General features: G+C 40.0%; 1 protein-coding gene across 2 annotated transcripts; it reads left to right on the top strand.

Annotated features, from left to right (window-relative positions):
- The first annotated feature begins 845 nt into the window (after positions 1 to 845).
- Positions 846 to 27,477, top strand: RYK (receptor like tyrosine kinase). Of its 2 annotated transcripts, none has more exons than XM_082221814.1 (15): positions 846 to 1,232; positions 9,291 to 9,412; positions 10,621 to 10,720; positions 12,395 to 12,529; positions 13,750 to 13,806; positions 14,699 to 14,843; positions 16,357 to 16,457; positions 18,569 to 18,694; positions 19,556 to 19,642; positions 20,838 to 20,907; positions 21,601 to 21,733; positions 22,762 to 22,871; positions 23,749 to 23,908; positions 24,741 to 24,877; positions 26,300 to 27,477. In XM_082221814.1, the coding sequence occupies exons 1-15, from the start codon at positions 1,034 to 1,036 to the stop codon at positions 26,409 to 26,411; spliced, it is 1,794 nt and encodes a 597-aa protein (XP_082077940.1). In that variant the 5' UTR covers positions 846 to 1,033; the 3' UTR covers positions 26,412 to 27,477. The 2 variants fall into 2 exon arrangements, with proteins under 2 accessions (XP_082077940.1, XP_082077939.1); XM_082221813.1 differs by having other exon boundaries at positions 16,357 to 16,458; positions 18,561 to 18,694.

Below are 27,477 nucleotides of genomic sequence, written 5' to 3'. Positions count from 1 at the left end.
GTTCTTTTCATATTTATTTCTTTTTGTTGTTGTTTTATACAAACATTGGTTCTGTCATACATAACGGTGTAGAACAAAAACAAGTCTCTTGCCGCGGCACCTTAAAGACTAACGAATTTTATCATGATAAAAAAAATTCCTTCCAGTAGCACCTTAAAGACCAACTAAGTTAGTTCTTGGTATGAGCTTTTGTGTGCATGCACACTTCTTCAGATACCAATTTTATCATGGTATAACATTTTATCATGGTATAACATTTTTCGGTGGACCAGAACTCACTGCATTAGGTGCACGGAGTGTCATTCTCCAGTTAACAGCAATGAAATGCCAAAGCGCAGCCAGTGACAATTCAACCAGCACTTAATATATATGCAAAACGACCCTTCGCAACGTCAGAAATCGGCGATGACACTGTGCAGGCGGCCCTGCTCCTACACAGAGCAGGTTCCTTCGCAGTGATTTTTAAAATCAGCTTTGCAGCTGAGTTGCTCTCACTCTTACCAGAGAGGTAAACAGCACGATCCAATATGCGTTTACTTACTCCTGGGGAAATTGCGCACAGGATCCCATCTCGGGGAGGTGAATCTCAGCGTTCAGTTAAATGGGACGTCACGGTATACAGAAGGGAGGGGGCGCGGTGGGCAAAAAAACCCCAAACCCCACCTCTAGCTCGCAGGAGCCCGCCTGCCTGCCCCTTTTGCGCAAGCGCGGGAGGAAAGAGAGGCGGGCTGCCGCGTCCGCCGGCGCTGCGCGCACGCGCACTGGACTGGGGGGATAGGCCTCGCTCGTTCGCCTGACTCGGCTCCGCCGGAGGGGCGGGCGGAAAAAGGGGGGCGCGCGCGCGCACGGAGGGAAAAAGAGAGAGAGAGAGTAGGGAAAAGAAAAGAGGCTGCTCCATGGCTCCCGGCCCTGAGAGCGCGGGCGCGCGCCGCGGCCGGAGCATGAGCGGCCGCCGCCGAGTGTGAGGGGCTCGCGGGTGGGGAGGGGCGCCGGGTTCCCTCCCCGCCCCGCCGAGGGAGCCGGGAAGCGAGCGATGGTGCGGGGTGGCCGGGGGGATGGAAGCTGCGGCGCGGCTGAGGCGAGGCTGCCCTGCCGCCTCCGCCCCTTCCTCCTCCTCCTCCTGCTGTCGGCGGCGGCGGCCTCCGAGGCTCCGGGGGGGTCCAACGAGGCGCCCCTTCCCGGGCCCGGCCTGAGCGTCTACATGAGCCAGGAGGAGGTGCGGCGCCTCATCGGTGAGTGAGGGGCGGCGGCTGCCTCTCCGCGTGCGCGCCCGCCTGCGAGGGGGGGGAGGGGCCCCGCGGTGTCTCCGTCCAGGCTCGGCTTCCTCCGGGAGGGGAGGGGGATCCCGAGAGGGCCGTGCGGCGGCGGGTGGGGGGCGTCTGGCCAGGCACCCGCTTCCCCGCCTCTCCCCGGCTGGTCCTGCCTTCGTTCCTTGTACGGCCTTGCTCTGCTAATGCCGCTCAGCGACTCGCCTGCTTGCCAGGGCTTTATGAGAGGGGGCTGGGTTTGGGTTTCGGGGTGGAAACAAAATACGTGGCTGGGGGAGGGAGAAGGGGGGGGGACCTAATGGCTTCAAATGTGCTTCACGGTGCAAATTCCCAAATCCGCGCTGAGCCCGGGTGAGGCGCTGACATTCTCCACCCAAAAAGCCACCCCAACCACTTCATGGTGAAGGAGGAGGGAGCGGGAGAAGCCTAGAACCAAGGCCAGCAGCAGCAGCAGCAGACTTTCCTTGGCGGGTGGGTGTGTTTTGCAAATAGGGACGGTCGCACTCAGTTCAGACTCCAGCCCTTTTACGTGCTACAGGGGTTGGTTTGTGGTACTGCTTGTACAGTGCATACACAATAAATTATTTTATGCAGCTGTGCCCTAGAAGTTCATGCTGTGAGATGCTAAATCCTTAAGACTTGACTGGGTAAACACTTTATACCTTATGTTAATTTGTTTATCTTGGTCCTGGCATATTGACTGCTTTATGAAATGTACCAAAATATGGCAGATTTTGCCTACACCCCAAAGTGAACAACACTGAAATTCTTACGTAAATGTGTTTTTGGATGGAAGGGTCAGTGATGGCCTTCATTTTGTCACCCTAGTCCTGCTTAAGCCTTGTTAATGGAATACAATAAATTTGTGAAATCCCAGTTTAAAACACAAGTTACAGAAATAAAATTTTATGTGCACATCAATTTATTCCAATATGTATTTTCAAAAAATGAATTTGAAAACATTTGAATGGCACATTGTATATCCAGATACCTATTACTGAAGCTGTTGATTTGTACATGCAGTAATGAATATTCACAGACTCTTACAAAGACATATTTTACTCAGGAGTAAGTAGTCCTGCAAATATGTCTGCAAACATTACTAGCTCAAAATAATAATTATTAACTCATTTGTTCATGTATACATTCATGTTCCTCCCTCTGTCTCTTCTACATTACAAAAATTAAAATATAACTGTCTAGTTTTCTCATTGAAACAGGTGACTAGACAAGTGCATATTTTTGAGTCTCTGGTTAACTAGATGTTGGGATGGGGAGAAATGATAATTAAAGTAAGCAATCTTCAAAACTGAAATTTGCCAATAAATAAAGGTAGTTTGATGTAGGTGATTTAACTTCTGTCAAAGAAAGAAGCAATTTTTCACATTTTGTATATAAATTTGCTACAGTATAACTGTTCTCTGTACAAGTCTATTTTCATAGCTTGGAAATTTATATTATTAACAACATTTGGTTTTTAGCCAGATGCTTGTCTTTAGATGTGCTGGCTTGCTCTCCTGATGCTGCCTTAAACTAGGTAATTTGTCTGAGGTCACAGAGGCTTTCTATAGTTTCAAGGGGGGCTGAGAATAGGTTTTGACCAGGATGTCATGGAAGAAAAGAACCACTTATGTGGAGGAAGGTGCTAAGCGTGATTAAATAAGAAACTGACAGAAGATGGATTCATGTTAAATTTTGTAGGATGGGTATACAGTGGTACCTCGGGTTACATACACTTCAGGTTATAGACTCCGCTAACCCAGAAATATTGCTTCAGGTTAAGAACTTTGTTTCAGGATGAGAACAGAAATTGTGCTCCGGCGGCGTGGCAGCAGCAGCAGGAGGCCCCATTAGCTAAAGTGGTGCTTCAGGTTAAGAACAGTTTCAGGTTAGGTACAGTCCTCTGGAACGAATTAAGTACTTAACCTGAGGTACCACTGTAACTGCAGAAACAGGGGTGTTACAATGTGTTCCTATATGTTTGCCTGGCAGTTCTACTTGATAGGGTTGTGTATATCTCAGACTCATCGGATTGGGACTAGGTACACACAATGTCTTGTGGGAAAGTTTTCACAGTTGTGAATGGATAAAATATTCTTCATTGAATCATAGAGTAAGAAATGACTGAAAGAATGATCTAGTCCAGCCTCTTGCCATGCAGGAATCTGCAGCTGTCCCATGTGCGAATTGAACCTGTGACTGTGGCATTATCAGCACCATGCTCTGACCAACTGAGCTATCCAGTGGTGTAAATCCACTCCAGTCTTGTGTAGGTGTACACAAGGCACTTTAGGACTTCCCAGTTAGACTGATGTGGCAACTTCAAATGTTCATAACTTCTCTCTTTTAAAGCTATCAAACAATGGTTGCAGGACATTATTTTCTCTGGTAGGTCCCTAAGATTATTACAAGACCTCCTTTACTCACACCTTTGTAATCCTAGTAATGTAATTGTCTTCACTTTTTCAAACTTATTTACGGAACAAGGATGACAGAAATCATTACAAAACCAGAACCTTTAAGGTTCTAAAAATAGCTTTGGGGGGGGGGGGGTCCAGGCATGTCAGTAGTACTTCTGCCTGTACATCACCGGTTGCCTGTTTCTGTTGCATATCTATGCTATTTACTTCAGCTGTAACTCTGCTTTCCTGGGGACTTGTGCAGAGAATATCGTATCACAGAGAAATTATAAAACAAAAAGTGAAAAGGCCTGTTTTCTTTATAATTATTGCTATAGTTGTCGTAGCCTCTCTTCACCTAACATTTTCAAAGCCATCCTATCTCTTAGTTGATACATTGCAACTTACCGCTCAGATGGTATTGGGGAGTCTTCTGGTAATAATGTACTGCAAAGTTTTACAGTATCTAATGATTTATGCACAGGTACTGAAAGTTGTTTCTGGAGTACTTGCAGTTTCCCTTTCAGCAGCTTTCATTACTGAATACCCAAACAGCTTATAAAATGCTCTTTTCAAAAGCATTTTGGGGAGCAAAAGCTGGGAGGGAAACTCAGAAAAGCTCTAGCATATGTTCACATCTCTTATCACTGCCTGATAAATTGTATCCAAATGTCCACTCAACTGAGCTGTTTTAACCTGATTTTCAGCTGTTCTCTTAACCCATGGCAGTCACCTGGGCACCACATTCTTGCCTCTCCAGTGGAAAGGCATTTCAGGGTGCTGCAGTTGTTGAGAGACTAATTTATTGAATTGGTGTGTGAGGAAACAGAATATTTGTTGGTGTAGCACCAAACAATGGTTTAGCATTCTAATGTGTGAAGAGAGCCAATGCTTGTTAGGTGTCTTATTTTCCATTAAGTTTGAATAAAGTGCTGAATAAAGTACCGTACGTACGTACTATCTATATTTATTGTTCTATTTTGATCTGAAGATATGGCTATTAATTTGAATTAAGTGCTTCTCTTAACAAAATATGAAGATACTGCACATTGAAAGACTTGCAGCTTTTAGTGTATAAGGCTAAGGTGTTTTTAAAATCTTTTGAATACTTAATCTTTTAAGATTTTTGTATGTCACCATCTCATCAGTTGTATGGTCCTACTTGAATATATCCGCCTGGAGTTGTGTGATATATTGCAGAACAATTATTTCTTAGCTGAAAACTGTCCTTTAACATAGTGCTCAGGGAGAAAAGATGACTACGCAGTAACAATTACTGAAGGCAAAAACAACCTTGAGGAAGGAGCTTACTTTGTTAAGTTGACTATCTTCTTTGAGGATGCTCCAGCTTATTAAATATCTAAGTCTGAGATGGTAGAGACAGATGCTAAAATGGCTAAATATGTTTTCCAGTTGTACAAAGGAGCTGTGCATGATACAGATGTGTTTCACGGTTCCCATTGCTCTTGATGAGGCAGCCTATATCCATCTGGGATCACGAGGCAGAGTGGAACTCAAGCTTAGATAAAGATCATTTTGTGCAGATTACAGTGCCTGGATAAATTCCAGAGGCCAAATTGTTAGGGCATGAAGAAAATTAATGCTGGCCAGAACTTCATTCTGATGCCCACAAATTTGAAATATGCTTACCAACTCTAGATGTAAAAGTATGTTGATGCAGCAGAATGAATCTTTGGCAGTATTTGTTGTCATGGGATGAGCAATGACACACCAGGACCTGAAAGAACTTTAGATCTTTATTGTACTTTGGCTGAATATTCATGCCTAAAGAATTTTGAAAGGATGAATGTTTACTATATTTCTGAACACTCAGTAGTCTAATAAAATATATCATTTTACTAATTCAGTGCTGATGGTTTATTACACTGTCGTGATTTCTCTCCCCCTTCATGGTTCATAAATTTTAGTGCAGTGTGCTGTTTCTGAGTATGTTTTATATAATGTGGACAATTGCTTTTAGAGTCGGTGCCAAACTTCAGAATTCTCAGACACAGTCATTGGATATTAAAGTCAGGACTCCAGAAGGGACTGGAGGCTCTAAAACCTTTTGTGTGCTCAGTTACTCTATGTGATGGTGCCTACAGGATGCAGTGTCTAGTGTGTATTTTCAGTAAGTGGTTCATATTTCTTCTGGACCTGTGAATGACACTATAGGGGTGGGAATCTACTCCTGAAGGACTGTAGTAGATGCAGAGGTCTCTAGGTCCCTTTGTATTCTTGGTGACCTTGTTCAACCCACTAAAGTGCCTAGAGTAGTATTCCCCAACCTGGTTCCCTCTAATCTTTAGGACTACAGTTCTCATCATCCCTGACCATGCTTTATGGGGCTGATGGGAGTTGGAAGCCAGTACAGCTGGAGGACACTAGGTTGAAGAAGCCTTGTCTTGAGTCTGATTAATAATTACTGAAATTTGAAGAATGATTATGAGATGTCCAGTGGTTGTCTTTGTAATTAATAATGGATTTTAAAATTTGAAACTAATTTGTTATGCTTTGCCTTCAGATAGATTGTGTCTGTACAATTCTAGCTATATAGCCCAGCAAAAACTAGCATGATGCTTGTGTGCACAGTGGTGTCCTTGAGGTTCACTTGATTCCCATGAAACCTCTAAGCCTACCCCCCTCACTGTCCCCCTTTTCTCTCTTGAAAAAGTACATAGAGCTGAAGAAGGAAGTTGTAAGAGGTGCACTTTCTCACTTCCTCTTTCAGCTCTGTGTTTTTAATGGTTCTGATTAATTCTCCTTGACTTTTATTCGGATTGCTTGGAAAAGTGAAGTACATGTGTGTGCTCTGTCTCTTGATTTCAGGGGGCGGGGAGTGATTTATGGAAGTCAATTCCCCATGTTGGATTCATTGACATTACGTATCTGACATGCAGTAAATATTTTGGTCAAACGTACCCATAGGCAATGTAACTTAGATGTGCGAAAAAAGAGCAAAGATAGGGGCAGCATAATATAAGACAATTTGATATCTGCTTGCCTGTTTTTAAAAGATGCAAAAAGCAACATGAAATTAGTCAGAGTTATCTAGTTCTTAGATCCAGGATCTCTTCCTTAACTTCCTTTAATTAGCTGTGAAAGGCTGTGTACACACCATACATTCAAACTTTAATCTCCCTCCCCCCCCAAAAAGAATCCTGGGAACTGTAGTGAAGGGGGCTGAGAATTGCAACTGTCTTCAAGGGAAACTACAGCTCCCAAGATTCTTTGGAGATGAGAAATCTGCTTTAAATGTATGGTGCACAGCCTAAATGATGTAGAATGTTTTCTATTTAGCGTGATTTGTTGCAGCGGGCACAACTAACAACCCTGCCCTAATACCTCATAGTAAACAAATTTATTCAGTCATGAATTGCATTGTAGTGGATGGGAAGAGAAACAAAGACATTCTGAAGGGTCCCTTTGGCACTACTGTGGCAACTGAAGACATGAATTTTAGCTACATTAGGATTTTTGTTCCTATGTTTTGTGTATTCAGTAGTATCCATGAGAATTTATATTTGTTGTGTTTCTTCTTAGTTTGTGCCAGAAGTTCTCAAATCTCTTGTTACATTTATGTCTCAACTACGAAACTTGGTGAAGCTCAAACAAAATTAATTGGTTGGGAGCAGCATAAATTTTCATGATGATGTAAGCCCCAAGGAAACAAAACTGAGAAATCAGTTGGCTGCTGGCCTTGCACAGCATCAAGTGAGAGAGGAAAGGGACATATTTGTGCAGTTTCCACCTTCTCATACCATAAGATGCACACATGAACTGGATTGCAAAATAGAAGTTGGAAATATCTTCTGCTCCATGAGACTGAATAGAATTGTGAACTGTTAGGATCGTGCCAGTTCCTGTAGCTCATTCAGTGGATATTAGCTCTTGCTATGCATGGTTGTTGGTAAGATGTGAATTGTAGCAGAATATGTAAGTCAAAGGAAGGTGATTAATGTAATGAATGTGATTTTGTGCATACTTGGTTAAGAGGAAAACTTGTATTGCATGTTTCCAAGTCTACATACAAAGGCTTTCTTAGAAAAGTCCCATCTGAATGATTATGGATGATAGCTTAAATTTCTGATAACGCATTCCTAACTTTTAAAAAGCCACCCACTTTCTAAAAAGAAAGTTAAACTGGCACGTAGAAATTGTTTTAATTTACAGGAGACACAAGGAACATAAGCAATAAAGATGAAGATAATACTAGAATTGCTTCTAGTAATTCAAACTCCGTTGAACGTTTAGAAAATGAAACCCACCTATTGTCTGTCTTGCTCCTCAAGAGGGGAGTTCTCACAAGAGCCCCTCTTAAATAAACAAAAATCACTTTCCCATGCTAATTGAGGAGAGCTTTTTGTATTTTCTAAAACTGCAAAGATTTAAAGCTCTTTTATGCAAGAGCCCCTTGAAAAAGCCACGGTTTTGTTAAGGCTTCTAGAGTGACATGATCCAGTTTTGTAATGAATACAAGGGTTCCTCAGCATCCTTCATTCTAAGAATGAAATCCCTGCCTCTCCTTGTCTGCTTCATAATGTGTTATGTTAAAATCTTTAAAGAATGACCTTGTATTTCTGTGGTATGGCATAAGCCTACCTTCTTGTTCTATGCTTGATTTAATTTATTCTCTCTGGTTTATGTCCAAGTGTGGAGCACAAAGATATATGTTAATGTGATTTAGGGTTTGCCTGTGCAAAACAGTGTTTCCTCTTAAAATCTAAAGCAAAAAAAAAGCAGGCCTTGTCATGTGGTTTGCTTTAAGTTAGGTAAGATCCAGTAACAAGAAACTAGATCCTTGAGCCTTAAGCTTTCTATATATGAGCTTGCTTAATGGGGTCTGCAAGTCAGAAGAGTTTTAAAGTAGATTTGTTTAGTTGATTCCAGAAAAGTTTTTTCTTTATGCCAGTTAAATAATTTATTCAATTATTATTCTGTTGTTTTGTCTGCAGTTGATCAGAGAGTCTGCGTACACATTTCCTTGGACATTCATAACTTTTTGTAGTGTTTTCCTTATCTCCTTCCATACTAGACATGACTTAGCCCATAGTTACGTATTTCATAGCAGCTTTTTAAAACAACTACTACTACTACAACCAAACATTGACACACACCCCTTAGCCTCATCAGAGCTGTGGGGAAGAGGAATGCTTTAGTCCTTTGCTCCTGCCGTGGTCCCAATTGGAACTGATGTGGGATTGGAGGAGACTGCACCATCTATACACAATAGCAGGAAAGTTTCCATTGATGCTAAGGACTCATGAATCTATTCTACCTGAGATTTTATCATTTCCAAAGCCTGGTTTGCATGCTGTTTATAATAAAGGTTTATTCTAGGCTTATTGCTCAGAGTGCTCCCATTCCACAACAAGCCAGGCTCTGGCTTGTTTCCTCCCCCATTAAGGAGTAGAGAAGGAGGTGTTTGGGTGGGGGTTGTAGTTGATTTTAAACATTCCTTTAAATGTTGAAGGTAAATTGGGTCAAACTGACTTAACTGGCACTGAATGTTAGTTTCCTCTTAAACAAGTAATCTTTATTTCTTGTTTACTAAATTGCCTGTGGCTGTAGCTTAGCTTTTAACTTCATTTCCATCCCCCTCTTTGTTTTAAACATGTTTTAGGTATTGATGCAGAACTTTATTATGTGAGAAATGACCTTATCAATCACTACGCTCTGTCCTTTAATCTGCTGGTACCAAGTGAGACAAACAGCCTCCATTTCAGTTGGCATTCCAAGGCCAAGGTAAGCACCAACTATTATTTTATGTAGATGAAGTAAGCAACAGTATTTATTGTGTGGCACCGGAGGGCTTAACCAGGGTGGGTAACCTAAGACTGAAGCTACATGTGTAAAGTGTGCTACAGCTGGTATAACACACTGCAGCTTTGTCTGTAGCAGTTGTGGTGGGGTTTTGAGACCCTTTGCTGCCTGGAGCAGTTTCATGGATTCTGTCCACCCCCTCTTCAGCTTCAAGCATGGAGCTGGGGGAAGGAAGCAGAAGTCCATGAACTTGTGCAGAATGTGCCGCGTGTGTCCATGATCAACATCCCATTCTTAAATATTGTCCATTTGGAAGTAAACTCCATTGTACCCATAAAACCCCAGTGTACACTTACCAGGGAGAAAGTATCATTGAACACAGTGGGATTTATTTCTTATTAGACATACACTAGGATTGCACTTTAGAAGTATGGTGTGTGAGAAGGTTTTTCTCTTCATTTCATAGGCTTGATTCAAATGACTTGTCCTAAACACAGTTTGGTTTTCATGAATAAGCTTTAGGCTTGTGTGCTGCTTCATCTTTAAATACATAAGAGTCTCTCCCTCCCTGTTTCTCAGTAGCTATAGTTTGCCCAATTCAGATATCTGTAAACCATAATTTTGCCTTGAGTTCAGGATTGGAAACCATACAACATGTATTAAATGCTATCAGTACACACATGAGTCAGAAAAGTTGTTTGACATTTAAAAGGATAGCTGGCTTTTGGTTTGAATACTTAAATATAATTCAAACAGTGGTATTTTGGCATCCAGCTTAATAAAGCTGAAATATTAACTGTTCTGGCAGTATCGAAAACTAGGTCTTTAGGTAGATCTCTGGGGGTGAATGGAAATGTGTTTTTCTGGCAGAAAGTGATTCCCGCCTGTCACTTTGTATTGGTCATCTCCACATCTTGATATGGTTTAGTATCTGTTCTGCTTACAGATCCCTTTTTCTGGTTTTGATCCAGATTCTACCCTTCCCCCTAATAATTGCTTGGTTGAGATGCACGTAGATTAAGGCAATGTCTGATTTCATCCTCTGAATTTACCTTGTTCATTTTTGTTGGACACTTAGCAACATGCTTCTGATAATTTGGTTCTTAATTTATCTCATGTAGAAATCACTGCAAATACATACCCTTTTAGTGAGCATATTTTCTTTTGGCTTTTTCTGCACATCATTACAGATTGAATATAAACTGGGATTTCAGGTTGATAATCTATTGGCTATGGATATGCCACAAGCAAATATTTCTGAACAAGGAGAAGTCCCTCGTACTTTATCAGGTAAGTAGTCTTTCATTACACAAACTGTAATGCTATGTGCTGATGGGGATACCTTCACTGACTTGATTCATGTGTTGGTAACCTCACGGTTGAACTACTGTAAAGTGCTTCATGTGGTTTTTCTTGTGGGATTGATCTGCACACTGCAGCTGGTGCAGAGCACTGTGACCCAGTTGTGGAGTGAAGTACCTGAATGTGCAGATATTACTCACATGCTGAGGGAATTGCCCTGGCTGCCAGTTAGCTACTAGGGTGTGCTGAAGGTCTGCTATTAGCATATGATCCTTGGAAGAAGGAATGTAAAGTTTTTAATAAAATTAATATAAATCCCTGGACAACTCAGGTCCAGGTTTACTTAATGGACCGCCTACCCATGTATAGGACTGTAAGATCACTTTGATTCCGTGGAGAAATTTTACTTGTAGCACCAAACCCTACAGAATATCACAAGGCAGTGACCCCAAAATGGACATTTCCTCCACCCATTGCACATGCACCGTGGAATGCCCTTCCTTCTGAAATACAGTGGACCCTCTGGATATGAACTTAATTAATTCCAGGGGTCTGTGCGTACCCCAAAAAGTCCACATCTAGTGGGTTTGCTGCGTTCGCAACCTGAAAGTTACATTACCCAAAGGTAATGTAACCTGAGGGTCCACTGTATGTGAAGCACCATCCCATCAGTTTTTTCAGATGTGTTGAAAAACGTACATCAGGCTTTCCCTGACTTGTAAAACTGGACCCTGTTTTTCCAAGATTTCTCTTACTTGTTTTCAAGTCTGTATTTTTGAGATTTGCTTAGAGATTTTAAGTATTAAGCTGTTTTGGGGGGAAATATAATAAAAATAAGCTAATTATACTTGGAGTTGACCTACTGAAATGAGTAGACTCAAGTAACTTCATTGATTTTAGTGGGTCCACTTTGAGTATGTTAGTTGAAACCCTATATAAGCCATTGTCAAGTTTCAAATCTTGGTTTCTTAATCTTTGAAAATAATTCAGTGTTTTATGTGGATAGGTAAGTTATTGTCCATGTGCCAATTTTGAAATTCCTAGTTTTATGAATACAATGTTTATAAAGTCAATGTGTTATACCTGTGTGTTGGGGGGGTATTTACATATTCATATATTGAAGGTGGTCTGTATATCACTATTTTGTACAATAAAATTAATTTGAAAAGAAGGGATTAGAGAAAAGGATGATTTGAATATAAACCATAGTTTGTTTAGCCGAAGTGCGGTTTGTCTAAATTCAAGCCAAATTCATGGAAAATACAACTGTCAATAGCTCCTAATTCTGCTGGTTATATACTGTCTCCAATATCAGTGTTAATGTTAGTGGCAGTGGCTGAATAGCAACTACTGGAAAGCAAGAGTGAGTGAAGGCTGTTACACTCATGTCCTGCTTGTGGCCTCTCACAGGCATCTGGTTAGCCACTGTGGGAACCAGGATACTAGACTAGAAAGGACTTTGGTCTCATCTAGCAGAGCTATTCTTAACTTTCTTAAGGAACAGGAAAGGAGGAATCAAGAAATCGTGTAACAAAAGAAAGCTGTAACAAAGGAATTAAAAATATTCAGGAGTTAAGGCAGTTTTGCACTGCTGATTTAAAGTGTGTGGTTTTTCATTTTATCATTTAAAAACATGTATATATGTGGCTTTTCTATTTACAGTGTTTCGGGTGGAACTCTCTTGCACAGGCAGATTAGACTCTGATGTTACGGTACTAATGCAGCTCAACATGACCGTTAATGCTTCCAAAAATATCACAGTCTTAAATTTCAAACGAAGGAAAATGTGCTACAAAAGTAAGACATTTTTATTCACTGTTCATATTAAAGGGGCAATACAGCTTTGTAATTTTTTTCACTTGCATTGCACACAGCTAGAGTCGCTCCACCACCACCCTTTTTCTATTCTTTCCCTTCCCACCCAACACCAGAGAAAGCAAGTGTGTAGGAGCTGCCACCAGTGTTGGGAGCTGTAATTTGCCTAGTTGGAAGCAGACATTTCAGATCTGTTTTGATTGGCTTTGAGAGTACTGGACAGACCTGTTTGAGCAGTGTGAGGTGTGGGATGTGAGGGGTGTACTAGAGCAGAGAATGTGTCAAAAAGAGCTTCCAATAAATGTGGACAAAAGAATTTCTGCCACCACCAAGAAGGCTCTCCCTGCTGCACTTCAAGCCAAACCTCAGTAAATTTATCAAGCCCAGGCAATCTTGGTACAGGGTCTGGCCTTCAAGGGGAGCAGGTGATTTTAGGGCTTTGCTTACCAGTATTAAAACTTTGCTTCAGTATCTCAGTAAAAGGGATATTTTGTTAACCAGAAAGGATCATTACTAGCATTGGGAATGCAGGAAATCAATATTTAAACCAAGACGCATGACTGGAAACAGAAGCTACCTATAACCAATATGCTTCAGACCTCTAGAAAGGTGGAAACCTAGGGAAGGGTTAACATAATTGGCTACATTTACATGGCCTGAGAAAGTGTGGGTCGCACGGTGGATTTGAAATACAGTAAATAAATTTCTTCTTGATAGCATCTACTCATGGGTATGAATAGTGGCAGTGATTACAGGAAAGCTTGAAAGTTAAATATTGTGTCCCCATGAAACACAAAGGATGAAATACAAATGTATCCATGTGCTAAATCTACCCCCATTCTGTTGTTGGGTTTTACATCTGAAAGTTCAGCTTATGTTCTTTAATGGGCACATGTTTAAACAAGGGTCAACCATTGGCAGTTAGCATTGTATTTATTTTTTATTTCAAGGCAAGTAAAAGGACCAGTCTCCATGCTACTGAAATCTTGTGGTTGGTGTTACTATGTGGTATGTTACTTCCTCCTTATAGTAGGTGAACTACATTGAATTCTTAGGTTTGCCAGATCTTGATAGACATTTTTTTGATCTAGTATTGATAGAAGATGGAATAAAGTGTTCTTCTGTTCATTGTCTTGGTATGAAAAGTAAAACTCAGAGGAAAAGTGATATCAAATGTCCCTTTTTATCCCTTTTGTCTTTAGAACCTGAGCTAGAAGTAAAACCACCAGTATTGGACAAAAATAGCAGCAAAGCTATTTGTAAGTAAATGTGTTTCGTATTTTTAAATGAAATATACCTGAAAGCATTATTCGTATGCAGCATACAGGAGAGGTTGAGGATCTTTGTCATTTTCTTTTAAAATCATCAGTCTACATAATTCAAACACATTTCTTCCCCTTCTGCTGTTACATAAGGAAAATTGGTCAGATTTTTTAAGAGACAAACTTTTTGTTCATTAATGGAAATTAAAAAGTATAAATCCCCAGCAGCTTGTACTTTCGCATTTTTGTATTTCATGCTTTTTTTAATTGATTATCATGTTGTGAACCAGGTACTCCACCAAGCAGATCTGTAAGAGATTAGTTTTGCTATCAGCCTTTTTATGTAATGTATTTTTGAATTTGCATGTTACATGGCTGAATATTTTGGTATATGAATTGAATTCCTGTGAACAGTAAATAGAGAGACGGCAACTTGCTAGTGAAGATATTATATTACAAAAAACTCCATTGGCCTTTTGGTGGAAGCAATTTCATAATTTTTTCATGTTGAGTTATTAGCATAATTAGCTGAGTTCTTTGTAGTGGAGGGCATCTCTCTGTCCTTGGTACTCATCAGTCTTCTCTTTTTGTACTTCAAGGAAAACAAGGCTTAGAGAAGACTTTAATGTAGAGGTTTTGTATCTAAAGGCTATGATGTTTAGTTTTTCTAGGCATCTCTTAGTGACTGTTTTCAATATTTTATATTTAGACTTCTAAAACTAATCTTGGAAGTCACTTTTTTCCTTCACCATAAGCTTAAATTATATACTGCAGTATAATAGGAAAATAAAAATAAACATGTTACTTAGTCATTTGTATGTGAACTTAGCTGAAGCTGGCAGATGTTATATCCATTTTGTTGCAGTAATGCTTTGCTCTTCCATTTCAGTTGATCCTGTAAATGCAGCTCCCACCACTTCTACGCGTGTGTTTTATATCAGTGTAGGAGTTTGCTGTGCAGTCATATTCCTGGTAGCAATAATACTAGCTGTTTTGCATCTTCACAGTATGAAGAGAATAGAATTGGAAGACAGGTAAAGAAAAAACGTGGACTTCAATTTTCTTTCCAGTTTTCATGTTTGAGACGTTATATGGACTTCTTGATGCACTAAAGGTAGCTCCTAGGCTTTGGCAGAGTTGACATTGAGAACTTAATGTCAGTGCAGTATATAACTTATTTTTCAGTGCTCCCAGATAATGCAATACAAGACTTACTAAGTTATCAGGCTGCTAGCCATGTTGGCTTAATACTACCTCAAGTTTCAAAGGCAGTATTGAATACCAGTTGCAGGGGAACACAAGTGGAGAGTACTATTGCATTCATGTCCTCCTGTTTGTGGACTTCACATAGCCATCCGGCTGGCCTCTGTGAAAACAGTCTTCTAGCTACATGGGTGTTGAGCCTAATCTAGTGGGGCTGCTCTAAGGGACTGGCATATTCTGTGCTGTAGAGTTAAGATTAATCATAATAGGTTCCAAATAACACTGGTTAAGGATAGTTCTTGGGATTCTCCCACCCCTAGATTCTCTCCATTTAAATAATATTCTTAAGCTTCATTTCCTTACCTACAATCTGCACATCCCTAACAGTTGGACTGAAAGTGAAGATTCTTGGAGCAAGGGGTGATTTATTGGGGTGGGGAGATCCTCTAACATCACTGAATAATACTTGAAAATATGTTTTAAAATGTGTGGCTATTACTCCTTTTTTAAAAATGGATGCATTTCTTCATTGTGGTCATAGTCAATTTACAAAGACAGTTAGGCGCAAATACTTAATAGAGGTGTCCCCCCCTTCCCCCCGTAAGTGCTATATAAGCACAGTCCAACCCCTTTTCTCTGCTGGGGACATAAACAAGAACATTCTGACTTCCGTTGTACATATCACCAGCAAAACTCTGGGAAAATGCTAGGCCCAGTATAGTTTCCCGTACATCTGCTCTAATGTATTTGAAACCTATAACACATCAGAACTCAATCTGCGAACTTAAAAGTTTGGACTTTCCCCACTACGCTACAGATTTTGTCTTCCTTTTCGGCAAGATTTGCAATAGTTAAAGGTGTACAGTGGTGCCCCGCAAGACGAATGCCTCGCAAGACAAAAAACTCGCTAGACGAAAGGTTTTTTCATTCGCGATTTGCCTCGCAAGACGAATTCCCCTATGCGCTTGCTTCGCAAGACGAAAATGTCTTGCGACTTTGTTAAGCCGTTTAAACCGTGCTTCGCAAGAAGAAAAATTCGTTAGATGGCAAAAATTGCGGAACGAATTAATTTCGTCTTGCGGGGCACCACTGTAATTGCTTAAATTACGGTTGATTTGATTGAAAACGTTATTAATCAAAATGCTATTTGATTGCCTTTTCATGTTCTGATATTCATTTAAAGTATTACAAGCTTTTGACATTTTTGCTACATTCAGGTTGAGTTTTGGAGAGGTCTGGTTTCATTAATCTTTTTTAGCTGCACAACTGAAGTGGGGTCTTAGCCTCAGCAAAAGTTAAGTGGTTGAAAATTAGAAAATGATTGTGTTTTCTTTTCCAAAACAGCATTAGTGACAGCAGTAGTTCTCAAGGCTTATCTCAGCCCTCAACGCAAACAACACAGTACCTGAGAGCTGACACTCCAAACAATGCAACACCAATTACTAGTAAGTGTTAATCTAATTACAGATACCCACACACCTCAACTTTCTATGTATGAGTGTTAGTCATAGTGATCTAAGAGACCATACTGATGTTGACTAGCAGGAAAATGTGTGAAAAGTCTAGAGTTGGCATCCTAGTGACCTTTGTTTCTCTGGGCTATAAGATCACAGTACAGTGGTGCCCCGCAAGACGAAAAACTCGCTAGACGAAAGGGTTTTTCGGTTTTTGTGTTGCTTCGCTAGACGATTTTCCCTATGGGCTTGCTTCGCATGACGAAAACGTCTTGCAAGTTTGTTCACTTTTTTCTTAAAGCCGCTTGAAGAGGCGCAGTTGCGACGGACGTGCTTCGCAAGACGAAAAACATCGCAAGACGAAAAGACTCGCGGAACGAATTAATTTCGTCTTGCGAGGCACCACTGTACTGCACATTGTATGAGAAACTGGATTCTCAACCCATAGAGAACCCTGACTTTCTTCAAAGGTTCCTCCCTGATTCTCCTATATAAATGTTCAATCCCCCTGAAGGAGCTAACACAGAGATGACATGCTTTTGCCAAGTGCATGTAGCTCTGCCTGGAGTCTGTGTTTCATTCCTAGATCTCAGCCTGCACTTATTTTCAGACTGCTGGAAAAACAGTTAATGTGTACGGGTAGGATGATGACCTGCAAATCATTTTTTCTGTGTGTTCTTCTGTGCTGCCTCAGATTATTGACATGTCCTTGCCCTTCTGCTTTGTGAGACTGCAGCAGACACTGTTGCCATGTGTTCAAACTTTTCTCTGTATATGCATAATTGTTAATTTTCACCATACTTTTAAATTGGTTGAATCAATTGACTTGGATCCTAAAATAAGTTAACTTCAGTAAGCTCATGAAGGACAATTTGCTACCCCAACCCGTATTCCTTCAAAAAGATTGGGGGATCCCCCTGAATGATGTGGGTTCAGGCGTAGGGGGAAAAGAAATGTTTCCTGTCCCATTACACTCTGGGTGCCCACCCCACAATTTCAAGAGGTTCCCAGAATGTAGCACAATACGACAAATGGTCCCAAAGTGGGTTGAATGATAGCATCCATCATCACTGCTTGTGTAAGTAATTTTCTTATCAGTGGATTTGGCTGTGTTCTAACTTTATTGTTAGAGGCAGTATGCAATGCCAATTGCAGGGAATCACAGATGGGAAGGTTACTGTTTCACTTGTGTTCTGTTTCTGGGTCTCCAAATGGTGTTGGGCTATAGCCTCCATCATCCCCAGACAGTGGGGCCAAATATTCTGTGCTACTGTTCTTGGGGCAACAGTTCGTTAGACTGCACTGCTGTTAGTAGTTTCTCTTTGACACTTCCCTATTATGGGGCAGCAAGGTAACCATTAAGATGTGCTAGATCAGAAACTGTTTGAAAGGACAATGCTCTAGCAATTTCATACAATTAGGATAATGTTTGATTCTAAAAAACCTCAAGGAGGTTTCAAAAAACAGTAATATCTATGAGTGTCTAGATCGTCTGAGCCCATTAGACTAGAATGGAATACCAGCAAGAAACGGTTCTTGGAAGTAAAGGATCAGTCTCTGCAACTGCAGCTCTTTGAGACATTGGGAAGAATTGGGGCAGGAGAGTTTATTTCGTTTATGTAACCTTTCCTCCTGCTGAAGAGACCTCTCAGTTTGCTGCTATGAATGTTCCAGATTGACCAGCTGCATAAAGCTTCGCCCAGTCTACATAAACAGAAGTCCTTGTGAAAGGCGTTGGAACATTTCTTACTAGAAACCAAAATAATTTTGAGATGCTTTACCAATTTTTAAAAAATTATAAACACAGGATTCACTTTGCATCTAGCAATGTCTTCTAAAGCCCAGAAGAGGGCAATGTCTTTGCTTTCTTGTTTGTTTCAATCTTGTAATGTGTATGATACTCAGTAATTAACCAGAAGATCATTATTCTTATTGCATCCTGTGGCAAAACATTAAATAATTTAAAGGTACTATCCAGGGCCATAGGTTTCTTTTCCTGCATGTTTTTTTTTGCAGCATAATTTTATCTCTAGATAATGATGAATACTCCTATTTACATTTGGTATTTATATTGGTATTGTTTGGATCTGCTGGCTCCTCAGGTTATCCTACTTTACGAATAGAGAAGAATGATCTTAAAAGTGTAACGCTGATGGAGGCAAAGGCTAAAGTAAAGGACATAGCAATCTCCAGAGAGAGGATAACATTAAAAGATGTTCTTCAAGAAGGTACAAGTAAACAGTTCCTCATATGTGTCAATATGCAATCAATCACATGATATGCTTTTCATTTTTCTTGGCCTTTTCTGTGTATTGTTGATACCTCAAATGACTGGTGGTAGTTATAAGTAGGGTGGATTGTTTAAATAACCAACAAAAAAAATGGGCAGGTTTCTAACAATGATGTCTAACAATGGTTCGGCCATTATATCTAATCTAGACTGATGTGTCTGATAAGTGTGCAATTCCATTTTTAAGAGGTTAGATGTGTATGATTATGTTTTGTACATAATGATTTTATCCATACCGTTTTTGAAAAGCATACCATTTTCATTGCTGCTTAATTATCCTTGGTATAGGGAATATTATGGGGAAATTGAATTGGGCAAATATATCTCAAAACATTTCTGATGATATATCTTATTGCTCTGAAATCTTGCTTAATGAAACTAAAGTGGGGAAAACAGGGCCTCATTTTATTTTTTCCTAATCTTCTGGTCAGTCTTGTAAACTAGCATATTTTTTAAGGTTTGATCAGTTTCTCTACTAATCTATGAGCTACATTTTTGCAGGTAAGCTTACTAATCCACTATGTTAGCAAAAGAGGGTTTCACGAAAATGTTAAAACTTCTATTGCTTATGTTGGCAATCTCCCTTTGAACTCCTCTAAATTAGATTGGCAAATAATGGTTCAAGTGCCAACTATGAAAAGGTTGATGAAATGCTGAACAAAGAGGCCATGGATGGATGTGAAGTTTCACAAGAGGAGAGTCCACTGCTAACCTTGATTTCCCTTCACTGTTGATTTATTGAATGTGTATACAAATTTCTGTTGACCTCATTTTCTTCGTTCATTGCTCTCATCCTCAGGCACATTTGGTCGAATTTTCCATGGAATGCTAATAGAAGAAAAAGACCCTACTAAAGAAAAGCAGATGTTTGTAAAAACAGTAAAAGGTAGGCTTTCAGCATGACTTTTGTTCAGCGTTAGGCAGGTTATAGGATAGTCACTGCTTCTGCAAAACAGTTCTTTCTTAGATGTATTGAAAAATGAATGTTGGGGCTAAACCTCTTCCACAATCGCAGAATTCCAACAGGTCGCGTTCTAGTAATTTTTCTGCCTCTGGCTTCAGTTTATTGAATTGGGTGTGTATATTTCAGGTATGTATTTTGAACCAAACATGGAGACCCCCTAAGAAGTAAAGAGGGGGTGGTTTGGTGAGCTAGTACATATTTGGGAGACAGCTGGCTTCCATTGAGCCTTGGGAAAATATATGGTTGAGGGAAGACTACTCCATAGTCTAGTAGGTTAGCTCTGCAGCTTGGGAGATAAAAGGGGACACAGGAAAGAAAAAAGGCCTGAATGGTAAGTAAAGAGGGACCATAGCACTAGCTAATTTTTGTCTAGTGTGGAATGTGAAGCTCATAGCCCCGAGGAGAGAGGAAGTTACAGGTCCCAGCATCTAAAAATGAGTGAACTATTTTCAATGTTCAGCTGATTGCCAGAATTCACTGGTCCTTTTTCACATGAAGCTCTATCTCATGGCCCCTCATCTCAGTCCCCTCAGAAGTTTTGTGGAAGGACAAGGAAGGCAAGCCACTGCCTTAAGTTTATTATAAAGATTTAGTGACCACAGACCGTGGCAGAACGCAAGTTCCCAAGTCCAGATTCTGGCATCTCTTTAAAAGATTTGGGGTATCAAGGCTGAGGGAAAGACCTTGGAGAGGTACTACTGGCCATAACAAAGAGTTTGTGAACTAGGTGGATCGTTGTTCTAAGGCAGCTTCATATATTCCTCTCTGTGATCTCTCCCCACAATCTCTTAAAAGGGACTGTGACAGCCTTTTCCTTTTTACCCACCACACTGCAACATTTTGTCAATTTCATCTTAAGCTATGTGACTCATGCTTAAGTCCTGTTGAAAATAGTGGGACCTAGTTCACAAAGTCTAACTTAAATCCCATTGATTTCAATAGGATTTTTAATGCAATTAACTTGGTCTGGATCTTGTTCATCAAGAATGTTTAATATCTTAGTATGTGATTTTGCTATTTGAGGATTTTGGATTTTATGTGTGTCTGTCTGTTAGCTGTTTTTTTGTTTGTTTTTTTGCCTATGCAAATTTGTTCTAACAAGCTTTTGCCTTTTTAGATCAGGCCTCAGAAGTTCAAGTGACAATGATGTTAACAGAAAGCTGTAAACTCAGAGGTCTTCATCACAGGTTAGCGCTCTTCAAAATGAAAGCAAAGTTGTTTTCATTTGTATTTGGGAATTTGATGGCTTATCACCTAAAGTTTAGTTTCACAACAGTCTATTGAAAACAGTTATTAATTATTGCTTATTCTGCAAAAACACTTCACTAGACTTCAGTTTTAGTCTTCATGTGAGCCATCTTCAGTCGGGCAAAGTGCAAACTTGAAGGTGACTGGAATTGAAGTGTACTTTGCATATGCTTCATTCAAGAATTCTCAGATAACATATTTGGGCTATAATGCAATTGTGAAAAGCTATTTGACTATGATTGCGAGCAGTGTTTGTACTTAAAAAAGGGGGTATACATTTTCCTAAATTATAAATCAAGGAAATGGGATACATGGTGGTAATTGTGCAGTACAATGGACCCTCTGGACACAAACTTAATTTGTTCTGAGGGTCCGTATTTACCCTGAAAAGTCTGCATCTAGAAGCACCACTTCTGTGCACGTGCACAGCGTGATAGAGTGCTTCTGCGCATGCCCGCGCGGCAAAACCCAGAAGTATACACTTCTGGGTTTGCCGCGTTCGCAACCCAAAGGTTACATTAGCCGAAGGTAACGTAACCCTAGGGTCCACTGTACAATTGTGGGACTATTGGTTGAACAGCTAATGGAATCCCCACCACCACCAGAACCAACCAGAACTATATTTCTTTCAGAAATCTGCTTCCCATTACTCACGTTTGTATAGAGGAAGGAGAAAAACCAATGGTACTGTTGCCTTATATGAACTGGGGAAATCTCAAGCTGTTTTTGCGACAGTGCAAACTGGTAGAAGCTAACAATCCTCAGGTAAGAAGTGGCTAATCTAGAATATAAGATGGTTGGTCACCAATTTAGATTTAATTAAAATTCAAACTGTCGAGATCATGGTGAATTTCCAAGGGATTCATAGGTATGAAAAACTCATTCAGTAGAACAGCCTTTGCCAACCTGGTGTCCTCCCGAAGTGTTGGACTGCAGTCCCATCGACCCCAGCGCAAGGCTCATGGGAGTTGCAGTCCAGAACACCCAGAGGACACCAGGTCAGTGAAAGCATCAGTAGAGCCGTAGGAAACAGACATGCTAACAATATTTTAAAAACAATTTGCTTTAATGTTTCATTCTCTGCTTAAATACATGTTGCTTCTTAAATACAAACATAGGAAAGTAGTGTAACAACAAGGGGAAGGCTGAAACAGCAGGTGTAATCCTAATATTCCCAGTCCTGCTAGGGCAGCTTCTCAAAATTGTCTTAATCTCTTCTGCTTCCCAGATTGGGAAAGCCAACATTTGTGTTTTCTGGGGCCACCTTATTCTTCAGAGGGCCACCAGCATATGTTGTTGTACAAACTAATTCCATCACAGGAGGCTTGTGACACAGTAGATGTCATCTAGCAGGAAGAGCTTCACAGTATGTGCTTGTTTACATACTCCTGTATCTCAGGATGCTGAATTATGAGCCCAGTGCATATAATCAGACTCCTGTGCCTTGTGAAAGCTAGAACCGAGCAGATCACAGTGACTTGTACCTAACACACAAATGGTTCTGTTCTCCCTTCTCACAGAAGTGGTAGCAGGAAATGCAGCAGAAATTTTGTTAACTCTGGTTTTTGCCACTGTGAAAGCTAATTAGATATGGTGTCCCTGATGTTTTGGGACAAGCACCAGCAGTTTTCATTTTATCAGTGAAAATTGACAGTAAGAAAAGCTTGTACTTTGGACAGGTAGCAAATAATGACTAAGCTAGGATTTTTTATTCAAGCATATTTATTTTTTAAAAAATTAGCTCCACCTTTTCATTTCAAGGAGGTTTGTAATTGTAATCTCTATTTCTATAGGCAATTTCACAACAAGATCTTGTACATATGGCTATTCAGATTGCCTGTGGAATGAGCTACTTGTCCCGAAGAGAGGTCATTCACAAAGACCTGGCTGCTAGAAATTGTGTGTAAGTACTGAAGTGTAAAGGGCTAAAGACACTCAGTTGGGGGCAATGTAAAATGCTCCTCTAATGGGTCTTCTGTCCATTCACTGTACAAGTCTCTCTTTCCCATTGCAAACTGATAGCTGCACCTGTCTGGCACAGCTAGTTTTATGTTTAAGGTGCAGCATAATAAAGAGAGCACCAGAAATCAAAGTATGAGGTACCGCAGCACTAGAACAACTTAGTAGGTATCAGCCAGCATCTACCATATTTGTGGAAAATATGACCATGTTGTTTTAGGTTGCTTATGCAAATGAATTGTTGTCTTTGCTTGCCATTATTCCATAAAAAGCCAGTTCCAAATGTTTTCTCTCAATATAATGTGACAAGAAACAGAAACTATGCTTGAGATATTGTAGATAGGGGGTACTTTGATTTTTAGCATTTGGGCCACTAGGGCTACCCCCCTTGTCTTAATAGGGAAAGCTAAGGTTCACAGTTGCCTTTATGCAGTACCACTTTTGGGCATCCGTCCATCATTTGTTAAGAATTTGTAGTAGTTGACAGTTGGCAATAGGCTACATTCCCGCACATGCTGTCATTCTATATTTTGACCGACAAATGGAGCAATGAAATAGGAAGGTATCACGCTACCAATATGCAGTTTGTTAGGTTTTTATTTAAAAAGAAAAAAAAATACTTTAAAATGACATCAAGGTTCTTGATACATGTCTTACTCCAAATTGTTTTTGCACTAGGCATAGTAGGCTAGAGTATGTCTAAAAATGCATTGTCATTTCCTGAGTGTCACCTAGGTAGTGCTGCAAACGTGACATAATATGACTGTAAAGAGCTTAACTTACCCATCTAAGTGGTTGTCTGTGTGTATTTTAATATACAGCATTGATGATGCACTTCAGGTGAAGATTACAGACAATGCCCTGTCCAGAGATCTATTTCCCATGGATTATCATTGCCTCGGAGACAATGAAAACAGGCCAGTGCGGTGGATGGCTCTTGAAAGTTTGGTTAACAATGAGTTTTCCGGCGCTAGTGATGTGGTAAGTTAAGATATGGTAGGAGAACAAAAACACAGGGCAGGAATCAACTATTGAGTGCCATCAGGCTTCGGCTTGTGCTACAGCACTTCCTCCCTCCTTCCTCCCCCCACAACCCCCAAGATTGGCTCTGAGTCGGTCAGAAGTACCCCAGAACAGCAAGTGAGGAGAGGAGATGTGGGAATCGTTCTGTCCTGCAAGTCAAAATGCTTGCCTTGATTGAACAATTGCACGATGTAGAATTCCTCCTGTATATTTTAAAATTAAAACAACAATGAGAGTTGTAAAAATCTTCTTACAGAACAACTTGCTTGTTAGGTAAGGAGCCCTTGGATAAACAGCAAACCCACACTGAATATCCTAGTATTCGTTTTAATAAGTTAAGTTGAGGAGATTATAGAAAAAGAAATTTGAGGCTAATAGAACTGGGAGTGATATCCAGTGTTGATCATACCCAGGGTAGACCCATTGAAATCAGTAGGCATACTCTAGGTATGAGCACTGGAGTTTAGTGGCATGAAAATAGGAAACAATACACACACAAGTGTTGAATCCTTTAAAAATATGTGCAATTCATATTGAGACATGCAGCACACATGTTTTGTATTTTGGAGTCATACCTGAGTAAAAGCAGTAGCACAAATATCTCTGGTAACTGTTAGTAGGTCTGATAAGCCATTTTTCGCCACAGCAATTTACAATTGTTTGTTTTCAAGCTTTATTTGAAATAAAAGATGGACTGAGCCCCTTATTTGCAAGAAACTGATACTTGTTTGAAAGAAATATGAAACATTCCTAAAATCTAACCAGTTATTATATGTGATACTCTTTCCAGTGGTCTTTTGGAGTAACCTTATGGGAACTGATGACTTTGGGACAAACCCCATATGTAGATATCGACCCCTTTGAGATGGCAGCCTATCTAAAAGATGGATACAGGATAGCTCAGCCAATCAACTGTCCTGATGAATTGTAAGTGACTGTTAGAGTTGCATAATAATTCTTAAGATTGTGTATGTAGGTGGAAAATAATGTCTATGATTAGTCGGTGCGAACTAATAAGAACTGCTGTGTTTGAAAGGATTATACGTTCTACATTAATTGGACTTCATTTGGGTATAGTAGGATTCGGCACAATGTGTGTGTGCGTGGTAACACGTCGATTGGATGCTCGTAAATGGGAGGTTGCCTGTATGTTGGCATTTCTATCCCTCTGTGTCTTGAAGACTGGGAAATATGGTGTGATTAGTGAAGTCCTCAAAAGTGATCAAAAGAATGACATTAGATACATGCAGTAAAGTGCAACTAATACTCTTGACTCAGTGAGGACCATGTGGGGAACAACTGAATAGGTGGAGAATATGTCCTGTTTCTTATATGTGTGATACAGATTACTGTGGCTGACGTTGTAGTAGTCTGTGGTTCCTGTTCCACTTGTTCTGTTGCTATGGAATAAAGTTCTATCCCTCCATTCATTGCTGAAGTGCTTTGTCACAATTCATGGTTCCTTCTTTTGGGGACATAAGCAGTTAATCTCAGTCTTAAATTGACTCATACTGATGATAGTGGTGTTTCAGGTTCTTTTTTATCGTACTCCTTGGAACTACTCTGTTAGGAGTTGAGGCTGCTTTTAAAAGGAAGATTGTGAAGTTGCATGTAATTTTACATTTCCTAAAACCGTTCATGCATACATGCACATATATAGCACTAAATCTTCTGAGAAATCATTACAGTTTCTTACTTAGTAACCCTCAAAAACTATACTAATCTGACCACTTGAGGCTTAAATTTTGAGCCTGTTATGCACTGAAGCAAAACTTAGTCATTAGATTCCTATCCTGGTTCAGTTTCTGCCCACTGTATTCCAGAGGTAAGCAGTCATTTTTAAGTCTGTGCTAAAGTTAGTTTGCTATAAGCTGCTGATAAAGTTGTTTCTAACAAAACACATAAATTTAAAGTGGATGTTAAATATCTTGCAAAAACTTCAAATACTGAAAAGAAAAGAAATCTGAAAAGAACAGAGAAGATAAGCTGTGTTCTTTAAAAGGGTAACCAACTATGAGACATTAGGTTGGGGAGTATCTTCACTGGACGTCACCTGCCGTAGATTTCTAATTTTCACCCAGGTGAAAATGTGAAATGCTTTCCACGTTGCTAAGGTCTCCAATACTTACCACACATTAAAGCGTGTGGCAGGGGATGAAAATATCACACTTTTAAATACCTTTACTTACTGTGTGTTAATTTGTTGGAAGCTGCGGGTAACCCAAGTCAGATGGGTGGCATATAAATAAGGAACTATTACTCTGTTACTAAACCTGTGGCCAAAGGGCTTACCACTTGTGTCAAGCTAACTTACCTTTGTTTGCTTTTTTTTTTTTTTTAATCGCCCAGATTTGCTGTGATGGCTTGCTGCTGGGCACTGGACCCCGAGGAGAGACCTAAATTTCAGCAGCTGGTGCAGTGCCTCACCGAATTCCATGCAGCATTGGGAGCCTATGTCTGATGCCAGGCATACACACTCTGCTCTACTTGGAAAGAGACGCTGTGTCCATGTAACAGTGAAACGTGGCGTTTGCATCTATTTATATACACTATAACGTCTATCTAAAACACATTATTTGGAAGTAGGCTTCACTGATTTCAGTGGATTTTTCACACTGTGATCAGATCACTGGGATCAGGGAGCCCATGTGTGAAGCAGAGACATTAACTAGAAGATTGCCTTCTTCCAAAATCACTGTGCCTTAATAAAGCAGTCTGGCGTTTTTTGTAAGGTTAGGTTTTATTCTACGTGTCACATAATTGGAAATCAGACATTTTTAATTTCCCAACCTGAAACGTAAGTATAAGAGACTGGAATGTGAATTGGATGAATTTTTGGCACTGTTAAAGAAGATGCAAACTTAATTTCACAGGTGCTTGAACTGATGTATGGGGGCATTTGTGTAAAAATCTAAAGTGGCAAAAAGAATTTCTCCTTCCCCCACACCCCAAAAAGACTCGTGCTGCAGCTTAAACTATTTAAAATGACTTGACTGGTTTTGGTGTTCAGGTTTGTAGTTGGAATAGCCTTTTTTTTTAAAGTATCCATTGCTTTTTTTTTAAAGACGACAGCACAATATGGTTGGAACCACAAGTGGCCTTTTTATTATGTTTTAATCCCATTCTTAAACAATGGTTTTTTTGGGGGGGGGGCTTACCTCCAAGATGCATTATTCCCCTTTTAAAAGTGACAGACAGTTCTACGATGCTGTTTCCAGTTTACCTCAAGAGTAAAATGGAGCCTCATGTTGCAAGGCTAAAACCGCTTAGAGGTTTTTTTTCTGCAATCAAGCGGTATATAAATTTTATGGAAAAAAGAAAAGTGCTAGAGGCCTTCAGAGAAGTGCCAAAGCAGCCCTCTATTAGGAGCCTTTCACCTCGGACTGTAGAATGCAGATTTTCTTGTTAAAAAGGTACTGGTTTATGTGTTTAGGATTTTTTATGACCTGAAAAGGAATTAAATATATAAATATATAAATATATTTGTAAATCCGCATTTGAAGAGTAAAAATATCTGTATATTATGA

This window comes from Podarcis vaucheri (assembly GCF_965113315.1).
Source record: "Podarcis vaucheri genome assembly, chromosome: 5".
Taxonomy (NCBI): Eukaryota; Metazoa; Chordata; class Lepidosauria; order Squamata; family Lacertidae; genus Podarcis; species Podarcis vaucheri.
The sequence above is the reverse complement of the archived record's forward strand: the minus strand, read 5'-3'. Positions and strand labels throughout refer to the sequence as shown.

Excerpts from the sequence above, each read along its gene's own strand:
- RYK (XM_082221813.1), top strand. The coding sequence starts at position 1,034 with ATGGTGCGGGGTGGCCGGGGGGATGGAAGCTGCGGCGCGGCTGAGGCG. Across the intron at positions 22,872-23,748 it reads CTGGCTGCTAGAAATTGTGT|CATTGATGATGCACTTCAGG; the intron begins GTAAGTACTGAA and ends TTTAATATACAG. Across the intron at positions 23,909-24,740 it reads TTTCCGGCGCTAGTGATGTG|TGGTCTTTTGGAGTAACCTT; the intron begins GTAAGTTAAGAT and ends TACTCTTTCCAG.